The sequence below is a fragment of the Stegostoma tigrinum genome, chromosome 21, assembly GCF_030684315.1.
Source record: "Stegostoma tigrinum isolate sSteTig4 chromosome 21, sSteTig4.hap1, whole genome shotgun sequence".
Classification (NCBI taxonomy): domain Eukaryota; kingdom Metazoa; phylum Chordata; class Chondrichthyes; order Orectolobiformes; family Stegostomatidae; genus Stegostoma; species Stegostoma tigrinum.
In genome coordinates, this window is record NC_081374.1 from 48339903 (window position 1) to 48363303 (window position 23401).

At 43.6% G+C, this 23401-nt stretch overlaps 1 protein-coding gene across 2 annotated transcripts in view; it reads left to right on the forward strand.

Moving 5' to 3' along the window:
- Positions 1–23401, forward strand: part of LOC125462865 (comitin-like) — a 64815-nt gene that overhangs the window by 9132 nt on the left and 32282 nt on the right. Inside the window, exon 2 of one of the 2 annotated variants that reach the window (XM_048553308.2) lies at positions 9068–9245. The exons of the other annotated variant lie outside the window; for it this stretch is intronic. Coding sequence (XP_048409265.1) covers positions 9068–9245 — 178 coding nt within the window. The remainder of the gene's footprint in view (positions 1–9067; positions 9246–23401) is intronic. 2 annotated transcript variants of the gene reach the window in all.

Genomic DNA, 23401 nt, shown 5'->3' on the forward strand with positions numbered 1-23401 from the left:
AGTTGTCTTGAATGGAGCGTGCTGTATAAAGACAAGTTGAATTTTATTGCAATTTCTGCAGTACATCAAATGGAATGTTTTGTTAGGCATTTTAAACAAATTTTATGAATAAAGTATATGTTTGAAAAAGGAGACCCTGAGCAACCATTTAATTGCTTGTTTTTAATGTCAGTTGTCCTGTTAATTCCCTGTGCTATCAGCTCGTTCATACTGCATTGTTAGTGTAAATCCTGTCAGAATCCTATTGATAAGTTCATTCAATGGATCTTTCTCTCCAAAGAAAGCTCTTTAGCCCAAGGTAATTATTTCACTAGATCCTTAATGAAATATCATGGCCTAGAGGATGTCAGCAGGAATAAGCTGGTCTAATCATGTGACTGATTTACCATTTACATTCCTGGACCATCCATTATCTTAGAAAAGTAACAGAAAAACCTTTGCCACAAAAAGAAGCTGTTTGTGTCATTCATTTCTGTGTCACATGCTGAAGAGCTACCAGCTTATTTCCACCTCCCATTTCTTTGTCTACAGCCCTGCACACTACAGCAGTTCAAGTGTAAATCCACACATTTTCCAGTGTGATTAGCATTTCTGCCTCTACCACCCCTTCAGACAATGCATTCCAGAACCCTGTGACTTTCTAACTGAAAAGCCTATCCTCAGTTCCCTCTAATCTTTCTACCGGTTACTTATTTTAAATCTGCGCTCCCTAGTTATTCTTCTGCAGGAAGTGGGTCCTTCTTATCTAGTCAACTCTCCTTATTTACTTAAGCAAATAATTCAGTCACATCAATTAGTCATAACCCTCCTTTAATAAATGAATGCTGACCATCCTTGATTAATGTGAGCCTTTCCAAATGATGTTGTATACCATGTCTCAGAACATTTATTTGCACATTTTTAGGTTATGCCTTCTTTTTATAGTTTTTTAACAATTCTCCAGTTTTCTAGTTACCGTACCAGTCCAGAGGGCATTGGAAAATTATGGTCAGAGCCTCTGCAATTTATTTCCTTGCTTTGAAGCAAATGGTATACATTTCTTGTGACATACTGACTTTCAAAGGCATTAGACATCTTACTATTTCTTGTCTGATTACAGCTACACACCTGTGACCCTCCAAAGGCAGGATAGTGGGCAGGTTTCTTCTGTAGTATACATTGTTGAAATAGGTTGAAATTTGGCATTGTTGCATTTGTCCTGACGAGTACAAGATGACAAGCCTAAGAAACAATATAAAAACAGAAAGAACTGTGGATGCTGGAAATCAGACCCAAAAACAGAAATTGCTGGAAAAACTCAGTAGGTCTGATAGCGGACAGCATTTGTGGAGAGAAATCGAAGTTAATGTTTTGGGTCCAATGACCCTTACTCAGAAGGGAAAGAACAACATCTCTCTTTTCCGTAAGACTCTAGTTCTGTATGACCAAGTGATTGAAGAATATTCAGTTAGGTTGTTATGCAAAATTAGTGATCATTGGACTGGAGGTAATATTAATATGGACTGGAACATTGGTTAATGGACAGCACACAGAGGTGAAAAAAATCATAAATAGTTAACTTCCACTATATTAGGTGGTGACTGACAGGACACAATAAGGAGAAATGCTGAAGCTTCATTTTACAATCTGTATTAGTTGGAACCAGGTTTAATGTGTCCAAGTTTACTGATGATCGGAAGTTGATCAGGATGGAAGCTATGGGAGACACAGAGGCTACAAAAACAGATAAAGATAGATTTAAGTGAATGACAAAGAACACTGCAAATGGATTAGATTAGATTCCCTACGGTGTGGAAGCAGGCCCCTTTGGCCCAACGAGTCCACACCGCCCCTTGAAGCATCCCACCCAGACCCATCCCCATCCCCCATAACCCACACACCCCTGAACACGACAGGCAATTTAGCTTGGCCAAACTACCTAGCCTGCACATTTTTGGACTGTGGGAGGAAACCGGAGCATCTGGAGGAAACACACACAGATTAGATTACCTACAGTGTGGACACAGGCCCTTCGGCCCAACAAGTCCACACCGCCCCTTGTTATATCCCGCCCAGACCCATCCCCATCCTCCATAACCCACGCACCCCTGAACACTACGGGCAAGTTAGCATAGCCGATCCACCTAGCCTGCACGTCTTTGGACTGTGGGAGGAAACCGGAGCCCCGGAGGAAACCCATGCAGACACGAGGAGAATGTGGAAACTCCACACAGACAGTCGCCCGAGGCTGGAATCGAACGTGGGTCCCTGGCGCTGTGAGGCTGCACTGCTAACCACTGATCCACCGTAGTTGAAGTGTAAAGTTATCCAACTTTCATAGGAAAATAGAAAAGCAGAATGTGTTTGAAGTGGTGCAAGATTGGAAGTGATGGGCGCCTTGCTGCAAATTACGAAGTTAATATACAGCCAATGCAAGTAATTCAGAAAGCAGATTAAAGTTTATTCCAAAGGATGGAAAGTTTTGGCTGTTAAAGCTTTACAAGTCTTCACAAAACAGTGCCCCACTCCACCACTCCCATCTGAATTATAATACTGTAAAATATTCACAGCTAAAAAAGTCTAGGCATTTTCAACAGATATCAGTGAGATGGCTTATTGAGAATGAGACTATAAATCATTCTCTACTTCCAGATGGGATCCTTTTATAGCTTGTAAAGCTGTTGAGTAGTTTGAAGTACTGGTCAGTGGCCTCTCATTGAAGTCTGTTCCCTTGACAGAAGACAGAGTAGCTTTACCTTTCAGTGTAGCTGAAGTGCCCAGTAGTAACTTGTCTAAATGCAGACTAATTCAGACACTGGCTGGCTTCTTTCAAAGTAGAGAGACATTTCCAGTGTCTCATTTGCTGACGTTAAGTCTGTTTTACAGAAAGTAAGCTATCACAAAATAGTTATGTATCTTGTATTGCTGATCAGAGAGATGTCTTACTGAAGCTTCAGAGATAATGGGAACTGCAGATGCTGAAGAATCCAAGATAACAAAGTGTGAAGCCTGATGAACACAGCAGGCCAAGCAGCATCTCAGGACTCTCCTCTCCACCTATCTTTTCTCCCCATCTTCGGTCCGCCTCTCCCCCCTCCCTATTTACTCCAGAACCCTCTCCCCATTCCCCTCTCTGACGAAGGGTCTGGGCCCGAAACGTCAGCTTTTGTGCTCCTGAGATCTTACTGAAGGTTTTCAGCTTGCACTCATCAGGTCAAATTCATCAATGACAAATTTCAAACCATCAGAACAATTTATACTACGGAAGAAAAAGGTCCTTATTTTTAAATTCATTGGTGGGATATGGGTGTCTCGGGCTGTGGTCTGCATGGACTTTAACATTCGTTGCCCCCACCGTCCCCCCAGCTACCTTGGGAAGTCGGTGGTGAGCCACCCCTCTTGAACCACTGTAGTCCATGTGCTTTAGGTAGATCGACAATGCCATGCGAGAGGAGTTTCAGGTTTTGACCTAGTGACACTGAAGGAACGACGACATATTTCCGAGTCAGGATGGTGAATGGTTTATAAACTCATTAATATTTACAGCACAGAAGGATGCTCTTTGCCCATTGTGTATGTGCCAATAAACAAAGATCTAACCACTGGAATCCCATTTTCCAGCTCTTCATCCATAGCGCTGGAGGCTAATGGCAATACCAGAGATATCTAAATATTGCTTCCATGTTATGAGAGTTTTTGTCTTAACCATCCTTTCAGGCACTGAATTCCAGACTCCCACCACCCTTTGAGTGAATATTCTTCTCAACTCCCCGCTTGGTGTCCTATTTCTTGCCTTAAATCTATGCCCCCTGATTATTAACCCCCTCCTACTAATGGAAAAGGTCACTACCTGTCCACCCTATTGATGCTCCTCATACTCTTATCCTCCTCTATTAGGTCACCTCTTACCTTTTGCTGCTCAAAGAGAACAACCCCAACCTATTCAATCCTTCTTCATGGCTGATACTGTCCACTCTAGGCATCCTGTTGAATCTCCTCCGTTTGCTGTCTAATGCAATCACATGCTTTCTATAATGCAGTTGCCAAAACTGCATCCAGTACTCCAGTTGTGGCCTAACCAGTGTTTTATACAGAGATTTAATCAGAAGGGTCTAGGCCCGAAACGTCAGCCTTCCTGCTCCTCTGATGCTGCTTGGCCTGCTGTGTTCATCCAGCTCTACACCTTGTTATCTCAGACTGTCCAGCATCTGCAGTTCCTACTATCTCTGAAACAGTGTTTTTTACAGTTCTTTTTTCCCTTCTTGCAATCAGTCCAGCGGCTAATAAAGCAAGTATCCCATTTGCCTTTTTAACCTGTCCTGCTACCTTCAGGGATCTGTGGATATACACACCAAGGTCCATCCAGTCTTCAGTATTTCAGTGTCTGACAATTTATAATTCATATTCATAATACCTTGCCCTGTTGGCCCTCCCTCACTGCATTATCTCACTTTTCCAGCTTGAATTCCATTTGCCATTGTTCTGTCCACTTGACTAGTCCATTGATATCCTCCTGCAGATTATGGATATCCTCCTCACTACCATTTTTCATGTCACTACAAACCTCCTAATCGCACCTCCTCCGTTTATGTCTATAAATCTTTAACGTACGCCACAGATAACAAGGACCCCACGACCAAGCCCTGTAGAACACAATTAGAAACAGATTTCCAGTCATAGAAACATCCCTCTACCATTACCCTCTGCTTCCTGCCTCTAAGCAGTTTCAGATCCAATGTGCCATTTTGCCTTGGATCCTATGGACTCTTACTTTTTTGACCGGCCTGCCATGAAGGACTTCACAAAATATCTAGCTAAAGTCCATATGGACTACGTCAAATACACTGCCTTCATTAACACTCTTAGCTATCTCCAGAAAAAAAAAATCATATTTATCAAACACCTCCTTCTTTTAACAAGTCCATGCTTTATATCACTGGTTAATCCATGCCTCTCCAACTATATTTTGTCCCTCAGACCATTTTTGATTAACCTCTCCATCACTGAGGTTAGACTGACCGGCCTAAATTCTCTTGCTCTGTCCCTTTCACCCTTTTTAAATGATGGGACAGCATTAGCAGTCATTCAACCTGTGAGTAAAGAATCATATAGTACAGAAGATGCCTTTCGGCCCTTTGAATGTGCACTGACAAAGCTACTATAAATCCACACCAATCCCAGTTTCCAGCACTTGGTCTGTAACCTTGAATGTTATGACATTTCAAGTGCTTATCCATGTATTCCTTAAAGATTATGAGGTTTCCTGCCACTGCTGCTACTGAACATTGATGGTGGAGGGAGAGGATGCTTGTGGATTTGGTACGAATATAGTGAGTTGCTTTGTCCAAGATGGTTCAAGCTTCTTGAGTGTTGATGGGGCTGCAGCCATTCAGGCAAGTGGAGAGTATTCCATAACACTTCTGACATGTGCCTTGTAGATGGTGGGACAGGCTTTGGGGAGAAGGGGCTTGAGTTACTCGTTGCAATATTCCCATTCTCTGACATATTGTTGTATCCACAGTATTTACATGGCAAGTCCAGTACAATTTATACGATGTTCATTGTGGACGATACAGCGATAGTAACACCATTGAATGTCAGGTGACATTGGTTAGATTCTCATTTGCTGGAGATGGTCATTGCCTGGCACAAATACTGCTTGCCACTTATCAGCATAAACCTGGATATTGTCCAGGCCTTGCTGTATTTGGACATGGACTGCTTCAATATTGAAGGAGGCAGGAATAATGCTGAATGTTGTGCAATCATAAGTGAAAATTTAAACATATGAATGAGAAGAGGGGGTTAAAAAAACTGAAAGAACTGCAGATGCTGTAAATCAGAAGCAAAACAGAAGTTGCTGGAAAAGCACAGTGTCTGGCAACATCTGTGAAGAGAAATCAGAGTTAATGTTTTGGGTTCAGTGAGCCTTCTGAAGTCACTGTGATGCTACCAGACCTGCTGAGCTTTTCCAGCAACTTCTGTTTTCATTATAGAAGAAGATTCAGCCCCTCAAGCCTGATCCACATTTCAATGAGATTGTTGCTGATTTGTTGCTGGTCCTGAATCGACATCCCCATTATCCCGATTACGTTGATTTTCTTGTCTAACTAGAATCTGTCTGCCCCATTTCTGAACTGATGATGAAGGAAAGGTCATTTAAGATTTTTGCAAAGATCTGTAGATCGGGTTGTGGGTGAGGTTGTTGACTTGCTGGCCAAACTGGCTTGATTTTGTTCAGACATTTCGTCACCATGCTAGGTGACATCATCAGTGAGGCCTCCAAAGAAGTGACGTTCTACTCCACTTGGAATCTATACTGTCCTGTCTGTTATGGTGAGTTGTGTCATTTCCAGTTCTGTTCTGTAAGGGTTTGTATATTGGGTCCAATTCTGCGTGTTTGTTGATTTCGTTGTGAGTTGAGAACCTTGCCTCCAGGAATTCCTGTGCGTGTCTATGTTTGGCTTGGGCTACTATGGTTACGTCGTCTCAGTTAAACCGATGGCCTTCGTTATCTGAGTATACTGATATGAGGGAAAATTCATTGTGTCGTTTTGCTGCCAGCTGACGTTCGTGTATTCTGATGGTTAGTTTCCTTCCTGTCTGTCCAATAATGTTTGTGGCAGTTGTTGCATGACATTCTGTAAACTAGGTAAAACAAGTCACCAGTCACTGCAACACACCAGAACTACGCAGGAAAGAGGAAGAGCACGCATCCAAAATCTTCGTTATGAATGGATATCCCCACATCTTCATCCATCGGTGTCTGCCCTAACACACTGGCCACATTGCCCTACGTCAAGAGTGTATCAGAACTGACAACAAGACTCCGACGACCACTAGGAATCATGGTAGCACATAAGCCCACAGCCACACCATGACAAACATGCACAAGGATTAAAGAGTCCATACTCATGACATGCAAAACCAATGTGATTTACAAAATACCATGCGACAACTGCCATAAACATTACATCAGCCACACAGGAAGGAAACCAGTCATCAGAATACACGATCATCAGCTAGCAGCGAAACGACCCAACAAACTTTCCCTATATCAGTGAACTCGGACAGTGAAGGCCATCAGTTTAACCGGGACAACGTAACCATAGTAGTCCAAGCCAAACATAGACACACATGGGAATTTCTAGAGGCATAGTTCTCTATCAGTAATGGAATCAACAAACGTTATAGAATTGGACCCAATATACAAACCCATACAGAACAGAACCTGAAATGACACAACTCACCATAACAGAGCGGACAATATAAATTTCAAGTGGAGTAGAACAACATCGCTTCATCGGAGGCCTCACTGATGATATTACCTTGCATGGTGAGGAAACGTCTGAACGAGAACAAGCCAGCTCAGCGAGCAAGTCAACAGCCTCAAGGAAGATCATGGATGAAGCAGCTGAAGATGGACCTAGGACAATACCTGAGAACCTCAGGACTCTTATAGTGCAGTGGCAGTATCCTTATCTCTGGATTAGGTGACACGGATTCAAGTTTCAATAGTTCCAGATGTAATTCTGGACAGGTTGATTAAAAATAGCTACACTGAGCACTTAGGGCTCTTGTGGCACAATGGTAGTCTCTCTGCTCTGGACCTGGAGACAACAGTTTAAGTCCCATCTGCCCCAGAGGTCTGTTATAACATCTCTGAATAGGAAAACATCTCCCCTGAGCACCACCTGCAGAGATATCTTGAAGCTGAGATAACTGACCACCTCGAATCACAACCAATCTCCTGTTGTATGACACCAAATAGTAGAGAGTCCTCCCCACCCAATTCCATTGACTCCAGTTTTGCTGGGGCACTTTGATTCCAAACCCAGTCAAAAGTAGGCTTGATGTCAAGGACAGCCACTCTTCACCCCTGGAATTCATCTCTTTTGTCAATGTTTGAGCCAAGGCTGTAATGAGGTCAGGAGCTGAGTCTCTTCTGTGACTGGCCTACTATTGGAACAGGCCTTACCCAGGGTTAGTGATGATGGCTTCCAGGACATTGTGTGTAACACATGATTCAGTGGGCGTGACTGTGTAGGCTGTTGCTTAACTGGTCTGTGAGACAGTTCTCTCAATTTTTTCACAGCTCCAGATTTTAGTGAGAAGCTCTGTTCAGGGTTGTTTGAGCTGATTGTGCCTTGGTCATTTCCAGGGCTTTGGTCAATGCTGAGTGTTACATCTGATTTAACTCATATTTAAGTTATGGAATAATTTGGGCACAGAATGGTTTATTTAGCCATTTCAGAGATCAGCCAGGAGTTATCAATATTATTGTGGGTCTGAAATCATGTAAAGGCAAGTTGGGGAAAGATGACCAATTTTCTGCTGCCTCTGGGTCATTCAGGCAGATCTTTCAATGAATCAATTAGTAATGTAACCCCTGTATTACAGTACTGAACTGGTTGTACATTTTTGTTCATTATGAAATATTAAGTACAGTTTTCCAACGATGAACATTAACATAAAAAGAAATTTAAAAGAGTCAGATTCAAGTATGAGGAATAAGCCATTGACAGGCTTTTGAATGATGAATTGGTGGCTAGTTTATTAGCTCGGCACCCAGCTCCTTTCTGTAGTACCTTGCTAATTTCAATCAAAATGCACTATCACTTTAATATAAATGGCTGTATCATTCACCAGTTAGTGTCTGTAAAAACATTTTTGAACCTTCAGAAACTTCTTGTCTTATCCATTTTATCGCCATGTCTGTTTCTGTCACTATGATATTCCTCCTTACTCCCATTGTTAAAGTATTTTCAATGTCTGAGATATCTTGAGTTCCTATCTGACCTTTACTGCTCGATTAGAAATACAGAATGATTTGGCTCTCACAAGTTGTATTTTCATTACAATTTGGCTTCAAGGGGCCTATTAAATAATTTCTGAAATTGTAAGTTTTTTTAAAATCATTCTCTTGCTTTCATTCAATAGACAATATTCAACGTGAAGTAAATGTTTACACATTATGTAACTCTCAAACCTGTTCCTGGGATTTGTCTGTTATGAAGAACACTGAAAAAAAATTGATCCTATTCTCTTTCTATTTCTCTGTCGTTTTGTCCTCTGCTTTCTCATGCAGTGTCTGCAGACAATGACTGTTTGTGGTACACAGATAAACAGGGAAACTGGCACATTGGTTTTGACTGCTCATTCTTTCAGTTCTGCTGTGGAAACTGCACTTACCGCTATTGTTGCCTGGATCCAATGCAGCTCATCACTGAGAAACAACAGAAGTATTGTATGTCCATGCACCTCAGGTCAGTCTATGTGGTCTCAGTGTCCCCAGTGGCTGCCTAACCTTATAGTGAAATGTAGGCTAGGACAGATAGCTGGGGGAAAGCTATGGAATATTCTAACTCTTTATACTTGATAGTTTGTAATTATTGATTTATGTATAAAAGGGAAATCAGTTTGGGGACACTTTAAGGGTCACAGTTTATTATCTGTACTCTCTAGTATTTGGGTCATTTCTTGCATTTAGAACCACTAGTTAATTTGAGTCTCCCAACCAGCACCTCTTTCTTTCACTGCTGCCTGTATAGAATGAGCCTTCCCTCATCCAGCATTACATCTGGCAGCTCACAGGTTTCTCCCTCTAGATATTCTGCTTCTGGTCTTGTTTCTGATTTATCATTAGAAAATGCTGGAAATGCTCAACACGTCTGGCAGTATGTCTGCAAAGTTAAAGTTTCAGATTGATGATCTTTCTTTCGAATGCGTTTGTCTCTGGGTTGTTTGTATAAAAATTGCAAATTTTCCTGTCTTTCATCCCCTACCAGCATGGCCTGTCTGCCTATGCCCACCTTCCCAACTGTGCAGTTTGGGTGGTCCTACCCATGAACTCTACTCCCAGCAGTGTAATCGTCGAAGTTACAGAAACACACACCCCTTCTCCCCACTTCTCAGGGCACAGCGAGAAATGGCATTGGGAGTGAGACTGGGTGTGGAATGTAACCACTAGAATCATAGAATCCCTACAGTGTATAAGCAAGCCAATTTGTCCCATTGAGTCCATGCCACCCCTCCAAAGAGCATCCCACCCAGACACCCCTAGCTTGTCCTATACCTTAACCCACCATTTCCCATGGAAGAACCACTTAACCTAGACATCTGTGGATGCTGTGGCAATTTAGCATGGCCAATCGACCTAACTTGCAAATCTTTGGACCGTGGGAGGAAGCCGGAATACCTGGCGGATACCCACACAAACAAGGAAGAATCTGCAATCTCCACTAACCTACAAGTTTTGTTTTTGCTTTATTCATTCATGGGATGAGGGCATCACTGGCCCTGCATCACTAATTGCCCAGAAGGCAGTTAAGAGTCAACCACATTGGTGTGGGTATGGAGTCACATGTAGGTCAGAACAGGTAAGGTGAGGATGGCAGTTTCCTCCCCTAAAGGACATTAGTGAACCAGCTGGCTTTTTCCTGACAATCAGCATTCACAGTCATTATTAGTTGCTTAATTCCAGCTATTTTTATTGAATTCAAATTCCACCATCTGCCATGGCAGGATTGGAAACCCCAATCCTCAGAACATTATCTGGGTCTCTGCAATAATAGCCCAGCGATAATACCACTAGGCCATCTCCTCCTGTCTCTACTTTTAAACTAAAGAGCTAGTGAGAATATCTCTGCAGAAGACTAGATAAAGCTTACATTTTTATATCACCTTTCAGCTCAGGTTCTTTGAAAACAACTTCTTACTAATGAGGTGTTTTTCAAATGCATTGTATTGTCAGAAATGTAGAAGATAATGTGCTTTCAGCCAGCTCCAACAAATGGCAGTGTGGCAATGACAATGTAATGTGGTTTTGTGATGTTTACTGAGGGATAATATTGACTGGTACATTGGGAATAATTCCCGTCCTCCTCAAAATACTGGCTGGGATCTTTAATGTCCAGAAATGGAACCTCAGTCTAATAACTCATCCCAAGAAATGGCTTCTCCAACAAATTAGGGCGGCATCGTGGCTCAGTGGTTAGCACTGCTGCTTCACAGCACGAGGGACCCAGGTTCAGTTCCACCCTCGGGCGACTGTCTGTGTGGAGTTTGCATGTTCTCCCCATGCCTGCATGGATTTTTTTTTCTGGTGCTCCAGTTTCTTTTCACAGTCCAAAGATGTGCAGGCTAGGTAGATTGGCCATGCTAAATTGCCCATAATGTTCAGGGATTTTTAGATTGGGGGACGGGTCTGGGAGGGATGCTCTGCGGGTCGGTATGGACTTGTTGGGCTGAAGGGTCTGTTTCCATGCTGTAGGGATTCTAGGTTCAATGATCTATGAATGCAGCACTCCCTCAGTATTGCACTGGCAGTGTCAACTGGGATTATGAACTCAAGTCTCTAAAGTAGGGCATTTCACTAGTTTAGCCAAGTGGACCAGTCTTACTGGAATATTTTGTTGCCAAAACTAAATGATGTCTTGGCAGAATCTATATGGGTCGACCTTCAAAAGACTTGGAGGACAGAGGCGATTATCAAGTTTGCTGTACCATTTATAACTAAAATGCTGCTGATACTGGAAACCTGAAATAAAAACAAGTGTTGGAGAAACTCAGCTGGCCTGGCAGCATCAGTGTTGACAGAAACAGAGTTAATGCTTTGAATCCAGTACGACTTCACATGTATTCAGAAGAGTCATATTGGGCTCAAAGCATTAATTCTGTTTTCTCTCCATTGAGGATGCCAGATTTGCTGAATTTCCTTGGCACTTTCTGTTTTTATTACTTTTGTGATTTAATTCTTTCCAAGCACCTGCAGGAGAGAACTGACCCACTGTCCTTTGTTGCATCATGCAATTGACAACGTAAGTATTCCATCACTAAACAGTTGAAAGAACTAAAGCACTTTAACTCTCTGTCTGCATTCCTCAAATTGTAGCAAATTATTGAAGGCCCATGTGTGGTGATGTGGATCTGAACCACAAAGCCATCCAACATGCCAATTCCATCATTTCAGTTTGGACATATATCAGCTGGTCCTTCTCTGTGGCTGGGCCAATGTCCTGGAAATGCTTACCTAACAGCACAGTGGGAACACCTTCTCCTTAAAGAATGCAGTGTTTCAAAAAGATGCCTCCTGACCACCTTCTCACAGAGTTATCAATGACAGGCTACATATACTGAGAATAAAAGTGTCAGAATTTTACATAGAAGTGGAAGAAATAACAGGAGTAGCCATTGGCCCCTCCAACATGCTGTATCATTTAATAATGTTAATGCGTGCTGACATATTACCCTAATGTGTGCCTTAATTTTGTGAAGTAACCATTTATGTGATACTTTACTGAATGCTTTTTGAAAATCTTAATATGCTGTAGCTACTGCTGACCTTAATCTACTCTGCTGGTTATGTCCTCAAAAAACTGTTAGATTTGCAAAACGCAATTTACTTTTTATAAAAGTATGTTGACTGTGTCTAACCATATTAGGATTGTCTATGTATTGTTCATAGCTCCCTAATATTGATGTTAGGCTAATGGTTCTATGGTTCACTATTTTCTCTATTTTTCCCTTACTTCTTGCATTACAGTCTTACACTTCCTGAAATGAAAACAATCGGGTGATTCCAGAATCTAACACAGCTTGAATGATCACACATACTCACTGTCTGTCACACTTTCTAATTGTCTCTCACGCTCACTCATGATCTCCCACGCTTGCTATGTCTCGTACTCACTGTCACACACACTCATTATTTCTCAGTCTAACTCGTACACATCCTCACTGCCTTTCACACTCACTTGTATACATCCTCGCTGCCTTTCACATTCACACATTCACTCACACACGCGCACTGCCTTTCACACTCAGTCACTCGCACACATTATCATAGAATCACTATAGTGTGGAAACAGGCCATTCGGCCCGACAGCTCCAAACCACCCCTCTGAACAGCATCCCACCCAGACCCATCCCCTAACCCCGCATTTCCCATGTCTAACGCACCTTACTTGAATGTCCCTGGGTATTATGGACAATTTAGCATGGCCAATACATTTACCCCGCATATCTTTGGACTGTGGCAGGATACCGGAGCACCTGGAGGAAACCCACACAGACACACGGAGTGCAAACTCCACTCAGACAGTCGCCCGAGGCTGGAATCCAAAAAGGGTCCCTGGCACTGTGAGGCAGGAGTGTTAACCACAGAGCAACCGTGCCGCCCCAAAAGCCACAGGGTCTCAAGCTAGCCTACTCTGAGGATTGAACTCAGGACCTTCAGATTACGAGCTGACACACTGCCTACTGCACTAAGAAGGCACTGAATCCTCACTTTCTTTTGCATGCAAATGTCCTCACTGCCTTTCACACTCACTCACACACATCCTCACTGCCTTTCACACTCACTCATTTATTCGCACACATCCTCACTGCCTTTCACACTCATTGACTCACTGGCACAGATACTCCCTCATAGTAACTCATTCAGTCTCTGTCACACACACAGGTGCACATTCACACACACACTCTCACTCTTTCTCACACTGGCTCTCTCATTATCATACATATACACTCAACCTGTCGTTGTTATACTTTTGTACACATGCATTCGCTCTTTCAAACTCTCTATCACTATTTAGTATACATGTAGACTACACCCACTCTCGACTCTCACTTCCTCATTCTCACATTCTCAACTTTCTCACACATTTACACTCTTTCACTTGCATTCTCTCTCACATTCAGTTGTGCTCTTTCTTTCATTCTGTCTCATTCATTCACAGTGGGGAGGAGGTTTTGAAGCCATGTTAGACTGTCTGGGTAGACTCACGTAAGATAACAAAGTGTGGAGCTGATTGAACACAGCAGACCAAGCAGCATCTCAGGAGCACAAAAGCTGATGTTTCGAGCCTAGACCCTTCATCAGAGAAGGGGATGGGGAGAGGGAAGTGGAATAAATAGGGAGAGGAGGGAGGCAGACCAAAGATGGAGAGAAAAGAAGATAGGTGGAGAGGAGAGTATAGTGGGGAGATAGGGAGGGGATAGGTCAGTCCAGGGAAGACGGACAGGTCAAGAAGGTGGGATGAGGTAGTAGGTAGGAGATGGAGGTGTGGCTTGAGGTGGGAAGAAGAACAGGTTAGGGAGGTGGAGACAGGCTGGGCATCCCAAAACCAGTCCAGTTTGTCCCCTCCCCCCACTGCATCCCAAAACCAGCCCAGCCTGTCTCCGCCTCCCTAACCTGTTCTTCCTCTCACCCATCCCTTCCTCCCACCTCAAGCCGCACCTCCACTTCCTACCTACTACCTCATCCCGCCTCCTTGACCTGTCCGTCTTCCCTGGACTGACCTATCCCCTCCCTACCTCCCCACCTATACTCTCCTCTCCACCTATCTTCTTTTCTCTCCATCTTCGGTCTGCCTCCCCCTCTCTCCCTAGTTATTCCAGAGCCCACTCCCCATCCCCCTCTCTGATGAAGGGTCTAGGCCCGAAACGTCAGCTTTTGTGCTCTGAGATGCTGCTGGGCCTGCTGTGTTCATCCAGCTTCACACTTTGTTATCTTGGATTCTCCAGCATCTGCAGTTCCCATTATCATGGGTAGACTCACTTCCTCAGTTCTGAGGATGGGTCACCGGACCTGCAATGTTAACTCTGTTTTCTCCTTCACAGATGCTGCCAGACCTGCTGAGCTTCGCCAGCAACTTATTTTTTGTTCCTGGGTAGAGAAGACAGCTTGCAAAATTTATAGACAGCTGTGTCAGTAAATTGTAAGTTAATTCCTGGAAATATGAGAAGAACAAAGTTGTGAGAAAGTAGGTGACCAGCTATAAGGCTCTGAATCTTCACCAGGTTTATTGAGACAAGAACAGGAGTTGCTGGAAAAGCTCAGCAGATCTGGCAGCATCTTTAGGGAGAAATCAAGGTTAATGTTTCAGGTCAAGTGACCCTTACTCATAACTGGTTTGCTGAAGTTCTGTAGACGTGCCCCACCCAGAAGGGTCGCAATGGAGGGAACCCTGGGCAATGTCTCTCAGATCATGAACTGTCAAGACATTTATGTAGCTGAAAAACTGACACCAAAACATGGTACTAAAAACCAATGAGTTTTGGTTTACTTCAGATTTCATTTATAAATGAATATATAAAACATCAAATAGTGTGAAAACATAGTCGCTGGAACTGAGACCAAAACATTTCAGGTGTTGTTTCTGTTGCTGGTAGTTTGACAGGTCTGGATATTAGGTGATGGATCATGGACAGCTAGGTGAAATCCTGACACTTCCCTACTTTATGTTTCAATGGCTACCCATTTTATCCTATTTATGTTTGTGGCAGCTCTCCCCATTCACAAACATGTCTTTTCCATGGCCTTATGATCTCAACCAAGCAACCAACTCATCTAGACATTGAGTATACCACCACATCACCTCTAGTAGATACCTAGTGATGTTCACATTCTTTACTGAAAGTATGTAATTGTGTTATGAGTCACATTTTATATGTATTTCAGTTGTTAAGAATTGGAACTTTTAGTTAAAGGCACATGATTCCTTTAACATTGTACCCAGAATATTTGTGTAGTGGGATAATGCCTTCCAGAGAATTTCTTTGATACCATCCCTGCAAATGTCCTGTCCACAGACCAGCAGAGAGGGAGGCACAGTAGTATACAGTCTGGAGGGAGTTGTCCTAGGAGTCCTCAACATTGATTCCAGACCCTGTGAAGTCTCATAGCCTCGGGCTAAACATGGGCATGGAAATCCTGCTGATTACCACATGTTGTCTTCCCTCAGCTCCATGTTGAACAACACTTGCAGGAGCACTGATGGTGGGAAAGTTGGGAAGATACTCCGGATGAGGGATTCCATTGTCCACCAAGATTGACTAGGCAGCAACACTACTGATCAAGCTGGTTGGTTCTTGAAGGATAGAGCTGCTAGACAGGGTATGCGAAAGGTGGTGAGGGAAACACATACTTGACCTTATCCGTAACAATCTGCAGGCTGCAGCTGTATCTGTCCACAACAGCATTGGTAAGAGTGACCACCGCACAGTCCTTGTGGTAATGAAGTTCTGCCTTCACTTTGAGAATACTGTCCATCATACTGTATGGCACTATCACTGTGCTAAATGGGACAGACTTTGCACAGATCTAGCCGCTCAAGACTGGGCATCCATGAGGCGCAGTGGGCCATCAACAGCAGCAGAATTGTACTCCACCATAATCTGCAATCTCACGGCCCGGCACATCCCCCATTTGGCCATCAAGCCAGGGGATCAACCCCGGTTAAATGGAAAGTGCAGCAGATGCCAGGAGCAGCACCAGGCAAATCTAGAAACGAGGTATCAACCTGGTGAAGCTACAAAACAGTACAACTTGTGTGCCAACCAGTATAAAAAGCAAGTGATATACAGAGCTAAGCTATCCCACAACTAACAGCTCAGATCTAAGGTCTGTAGCCCTGCCACATCCAGCTGTGGATTGTGGTGGACAAGTAGACAACTCACTTGAGAAGAAGGTTGTATAAATATTCCCATTCTCAATGATGGAACAGCCCAACATATCAACGCAAAAGATAAGGCTGAAGTATTGTTGGCAATCTTCAGCCAGAAATGATGAGTGGATGATCCATCTCACCTTCCTCCAGTGGTCTTCGGCATTATAGATACCAGTTTTCAGTCAATTCCATTCACTCCATGTGATATCGAGAAAGGGTTGAAAGCACTGCATACTGCAGAGGTCCTGACAACATTCCAGTAATAGTACTGAAGACTTACATTTCAGAACTTGCTGGACTTTTGGCCAAGCTGTTCCAGTACAACTACAGCACTGGATACTACCTGATGATGTAGAAAATTTCTGGGATATGTCCTGTATACAAAAAGCAAAACAGATCCACCCCAACCAACTAACACCCTCGACCATGTACTCTCGATCATCAGTAAAGTAATGGAAGGTGTCATCAACTGTCCTACCAAGCAGCACCTGCTCAGCGATGCCCATTTGGGTTCCACCAAGGCCGCTCAACCCCTGACCTTATTACAGCCTTAGTTCAAACATGAACAAAAGAGCTGAATTCCAGAGGTGAGAGTGACAGCCCTTGACCTCAAGATCGCATTCGAACGAGTGTAGCATCAAAGTGCCCTAGCAAAACTGGAATTAATGAGTATCTGGTGGCAAACTCTTTCGTGGTTTGAATCGTACCTGACACATAGGAAGATAATTGAGCTTGTTAGAGGTCATTTATCTCAGCTCCAGGACTTCTCTACAGGAACTCCTCAGGGTAGTGTCCTAGGTCCAACCATCATCAGCTGCTTCATCAATGACCTTCTCTCCATTATAATTTCAGAACTGGGGATAATCGCCGATGATTGTGTAATGTTTGGCACCATTGATGACTGTTAAGATACTGAAGCAATCCATGTTCAAATGCAACAAAATCTGGACAACATCCAGGCGTGGGCTGAAAGTGACAAGTAACATTCATACCACACAAATGCCACGCTATGGCCATTTTGAATAAAGAGACAATCCACTCCATGATATTCACAGGTGTTACCACCACTGAATCCACTACTATCAACATCCCACGGGTTACCATTGATCAGAAACCTAATTGAGGTGGCACAGTGGCTCAGTGGCGCCTCACAGCACCAGGAACCTGGGTTCAATTCCAGCCTCGGGTGACTGTCTGTGTGGAGTTTGCACTTTCTCCCCGCGTCTGCTTGGGTTTCTTCTGGGTGCCCCAGTTTCGTCCCACAGTCCAAAGATGTGCAGCATAGGTGGATTGGCTATGCTAAATTGCCCATAGTGGTCAGGGATGTTTAGGTTAGGTGGGTTAGAAATACAGGGGTAGGGAAATGGGTCTGGATGGGATGCTCTTCAGAGGAGCGGTGTGGACTTGTTGGGCCAAGTGGCCTGTTTCCATACTGTAGGAATTCTATGACTTACAACATAAATAGAGAGTCTACAACAGCATATTAGAGGCTAGGAATACTGTGACTCTCCAAAGCCTGTACACCACCTACAAAGCATAAATCAGGAGTGTGGTGGAGTACTCCCCACTTGCCTGGATGGTTATAGTTCCAACAACACCCAAGAACCATGATACCATCCAGGACAAAGCAGTCCACTTGATTGGAACCACAAGCATCCATTCCCTCCACCACTGACACTCAGTAGGAACAGTGTATGCTATCAATGAGATATAGTGCAGAAATTCGCTAAAGATCCTTACACAGCACCATCCAAACCCACTTCCACTTCTATCTAGAAGGCCAAGGGCAGCAAACACCACCAGCCCCAAGTTCCCCACCTAGTAACTCACCATCCTGATTTGGCAATATGTTGCTGTTGCTCGATCAAAATCCTGGAATTCCCTTTTTAATGGCATTTTGGGAATACCTACAGTACAGGGACAGCAGTGGTTCAAGAAGGCATCTCACCACCACCTTCTCAAGGGCAAGTAGAGACCCGCAATAAATACTGGCTAGCCAATGACATCTACGTCCCTGGAGTGAATGAATAAAAATAATTATTGCCCAATATGAGTAGAGGCAGGAAGTCAGAGGAGTGGATGCATAGCATGGAAAATGATGGCATGTACAATAATGTCCAGGTTCGGTGTGGACGTCTGTTTTGTTTGAATCTTGGCTCTTCTATCTCAGGTTTGGATTCTGGGTCATCCAAGGCGGAGGATGGGAGAAAACTGTCACTCTAAGAGCTGCTCCTTTGTTGAGGTTATTTCAGTGTTGGAGCTGATTTCCTTGAAGCAGAAATTACTTTTATAAGCTGTTGCTTTGTTTTGGAACTCTGGGGGAGAAAGAATCAAAACCAAGGTACTTTTAAAATGGGAGGAATTGAGAGTGCAGGCACCAGTGAGGGGAGGTGAAGAAAGGAGCAATGAACCTGCATAGATAACTGCCTGTGCTGTTTAGTAGCAGGTTTCTCTGGACATCTGACTGCGGCCCAAGAAAAATAAACAAACGGTGAAATTCACAGCTGACCTTGGAGGAACTTCTGGAGAGCTGCTCACAGTGGGGGAAGAGCTTAGTGTTTATTTTTACATGCAAACCTTAAAAGGGACTTGTGGGGCAACTTTTTCACATAGAGGGCAGTGCATGTATGCAACAAGCTGCCAGAGGAAGTGGTGGAGGCTACTACAATTACAACATTTCAGAGGCATCTGGATGGGTACATAAATAGGAAGGGTTTAGAGAGATATGGGCCAAATGCTGGCAAACGGGTCTAGATTAATTTAGGACGTCTGGTCAGCATGGATGAGTTGGACTGGAGGGTCTGTTTCTGTGCTGCACACGCTGTGACTGTCGGTTTTTACAATTGGGAGTGATACACACTTTTCTGACGTGATTGCACTTCACTGCAGGCAGAGGTGGAATTCAGAAGCGTTGATGAACAAATGAATTTGAAGTAGAAATAGAGCAGAGAGACTAAAAGTTGTTTCTTGCTTTCATGAGATGGCTGGAAGGAAGGAAGGAATTCCTGGAAATGCAAAGGAAAAAAAGAGTCAGAGGTAACTGAAGAGGAATGTAGCGATCCCTACCTGGATTCAATGCGGGAAGATAGTCAAAGACCTGACAGGGGGAGAGGCGTGAGCACAATTGACAATTCATGTATATCCAGTCGTGTACAACCCACATCATTATTCTACGGGCAAACTAATTCCATCACATCGCTGCTGTGAACCAGCAGCGCCCGTGGTTCCGCTTCAATATGTATTCTCACCTCCTCTCTCTTCATTCATTATTGCCACTCATCAGAATGCTGATATAATCCGCTAACAAGTCAGTCAGTTCCTTCAATTCTAAACATGATCCTCAGATACATCTCAATGACATATACTTTCCTGATTGTTACCCTTATTTAAAACATCCATTTAACGAATGCATACGTGGATAATGGAGATCTGTTAGTCTGTTGTAAACCTGTCAGGAGCAAATAGAGAAAATACAAGGTTCCGTAGAAAATGAATCTGGGGAAACAGTTATCATAGAGTCCCTACAGTGTGGAAGTAGGCCATTCAGCTCATCACATTCACACTGACTCTCCAAAGAGCATCCTACTCAACCCTGTATTTCCAAGGATGTGTGGGTTAGGGGGATTGACCATGCAAAATTGCCCATAGTGTTCAGGAATGTGCTGGCTAGATGGATTAAACTTGGGAAATACAGGGGTTGAGTAGGATACTCTTCGAATGGCCTCCTATTTTCCCTCTTTGCTCCTGTGGGAGGAAACTGGAGCACCTAGAGGACACCCACACAGACACACAGAGAACGTGCAAACTCCACACAGACAGTCACCTGAGAATGGAATTGAACCCAGGTCCCTGGCACTGTGAGGCAGCATTGCTAACCACTGACCCACAGTGCCACCCTAACTCAGACTATCAGTTCGGACTGTTGCTGAACAGTGGCACAGACATTTAAGAAGATATTCAATACTTCCTGATTAAAAATATTTTCCAGAGAAGAAGAGAGATTGTAAGAAGGGGAGAAAGCATCCAGGGCTAAGTATGGAAGTTAAAGCAAAAATTGCAAAAAAAACTTTTTGGTTTGGCCAGACAGAAGTGTGCCACAGGTCACCTGGCCAAATGTCCGAAGCTAACAGGCTCCAATGATGAGCAAGCTCCCTCCACCCAACTGTGGAATCCAGAAGTACGATAAGACATGGTGAGAGGGAGTGGAAGAAGAAAGTTTATTGAGTGCCCTTTGTTGGCACAGGTGACAAAGGTATAAATGTCACTGATCTAACCTTTCATCTGCTTAGTCTCTCTGCTTAGATTCAAGTTGTTTGGTGACAGCATGAGACATCACTTCATGACCACAGACTAAGTTCTATGGGTGGAAATCTGTCTGAGAGCCTGTTGCATCATCTGGAAGCATGAGAAAGAAGCCATTTACAGGGCTGTGGGTGCTGCTGACACCTTTCACCCTCACTATTAAACATCCCGATTCTTCCGTGACCCCTGTGCCCAAATGTGGAACTGTCAATGAGTTGTGCAACAATGTCATTGTCAGGGACGGCCAACACACAGAGGTAGCAATGTGTTAGGATGGCCAGCCAATAGAACCCCACACATCTGTGTACTGTTCATTGTATGGGTCTGTGTGCAATGTTCTTTCCCTCTCAGACCTCTAACATCAGTGGACATTGAGACATTGAGCCTCCCCTCTCACAGTCCTTTTCTTCCTCATTGTGCATTTTCGATTTCCAGCACAATGGAAGGTGACAGCGAGCCCTCTTCAGCCAGTGGCTTACAACTTTAGCCTCAATGTGTTGGAAAGCCGCCAGACATCCACATCTCCTGGTAGCCCTACCTGTAAACCCATAAGCTTCACACCTCTTCAAGTCCCCACCCAACCTGTCTACATGAGCCTACAATTCTCCACCTTTCACCCCCACCCCCCCCGCCATATGAGTTGACTGTGCCAGCTGTGGTCATACATTGTCTGCCACTTGAAGTGAGGGTGCTATTGAGTGTGGATGTGGCTTTCTCCCACATAATCCCATTCCCAGTCATGCTTTACCATATCCTCCCTTTGCAGAAAATGGACGCCATTTACCCTCCCACTACCAATCCCAACCTGCAGCTCTCTGTTCCTCAGACTAATTGGCACAGTACCATTCCTCTGGTAATGGCTGCTCTTGCTCCTGCTCCCCACATCCCCAAGTCCTCTTCTTGATTCTTTGGATGGAGCTGATGGTTTAATTGTGTTCCCATGCCCTTGAACAACTTACCTGGCCAGCCTTGGATGAGAAGTGTCAATCCCCTGACTGCTGCCTGTACATTGTTCCAACAGCATTAGCCCTCCCACCTGGACTCACTGCTATGGAGCAAACAGACTAACCTTAACCTCTTGACCAAGGACACCTTGAGCATATGCCTGATGGTGGCCTGAGCCTTGGACTGGTATTAGAGGCTGCCCCTGACTTACTATGTCGAGACAGCCCTGACTGACAACTGCCTCCATGGACTTTCAGTGAGGATGGCTTTCCTAAGAATTTGGGCATAGCTGCACGTACAGTGAGTTTGTCATATAAACTGCTGTTACATGGGGCTGTGTGAGCTTGACATAACACACTGCAGTACAGCAAGATGTCAACTCCATGCCCCCCAATATGGAGAACTGCTGAGCAGAAATGCAAGCTGCCTGCTTTTGTGACTGCACTAATTGATTTGGGGCACAAGAAATAGACAGAGGAATTAAACAGGTACTTTGCACCAGTCTTTTGTGTGGAAGATACTACAAACATCCCATCAATACTAAAGAATACGCAGAAGAATTAAGTACCATCACCATCACAAGAGAAACAGTATTAGACAAAGAAATGGGGCTAAAGACAGATAGTCCCCTGGCTGTGATGGCTTGAGTCTTAGAGGTAGTGGATGTATTGGTTGTAATTTTCCAAAAGTTTTCTTGGATTCTGGAGAAGAACAGAGGAATGGAAAACTGCTAACACCCCTTTTCAAAAAAGAGGAAAAGGCAAAAGGAGAGCAATTATAGGCCAACAAGCTTAACATGTACAGTTGGAAAATTATTGCAGTCAATTACTAAGGAAGTAAAAGCCAAACATTTTAAAAATCTATAATCTAATCAAGCAGAGTCATGTGAAAGAGAAGCCATGTCTGACTAATTTATTTGAGTTGTGGAGGTAAGTATTTTTTTTCCTGACATGTAACCTGTGACCAGTGGCGTTTCACAGGGCCCAGTCCCAGGCTGCAGCTGTTTGCAATACAAATTAATGACTGAGAGGAAGAAAGTACACTCTCGCCAAATTTGAAGATAACACAAAAAATAGGTGGAAAGGCAGGTTGTGAGAAGGATACAAACAATCTACAAAGAGATATTAATAGATTAAGTTAGTGGGCAAAAATGTTAGCAAATGGAGTATAATGTAGGAAAATGTGAAGTTGTTCATTTTGGGAGGGAGAACAAAATAGCAGAGTATTATTTAAGAAGAGAAAAACTGCAGAAAGCTGCAACACAAGGACTTGGAGATACTTATGTGCGAGACACAGAAGGTTAGCATACTGGTACAGCAGGTAGTCAGGACGGCTAATGGAATATTGATTTTAATTTCAAGGGGATTGGAGTATAAGAGTAGGCAAGTCTTACTGTGACTATATAAGATTCTGATGAGACCACACCTAGAGTGAGCACCTTTATTTAAGCAAGGATATTGTTTCATTGGATGCAGTTCAGAGAAGGTTCCCTAGGATGATCCCCAATATAGAAGGATTATCTTATGAGCAAAGGTTAAACAGATTGGGACTCTACTCATTGAAATGTAGAAAAATGAGAGGTGATCTCACGGAAATAGATAGAATTCTTAAAGGGCTTGACAAGATAAATGTTGAAAGGATGTTTTCCTTCATGGGAGAGTCTAGGGCCAGAGGGCATAGTCTCAGAATAAACTGGTACTAATTTAATACTGAGATGAATAAAA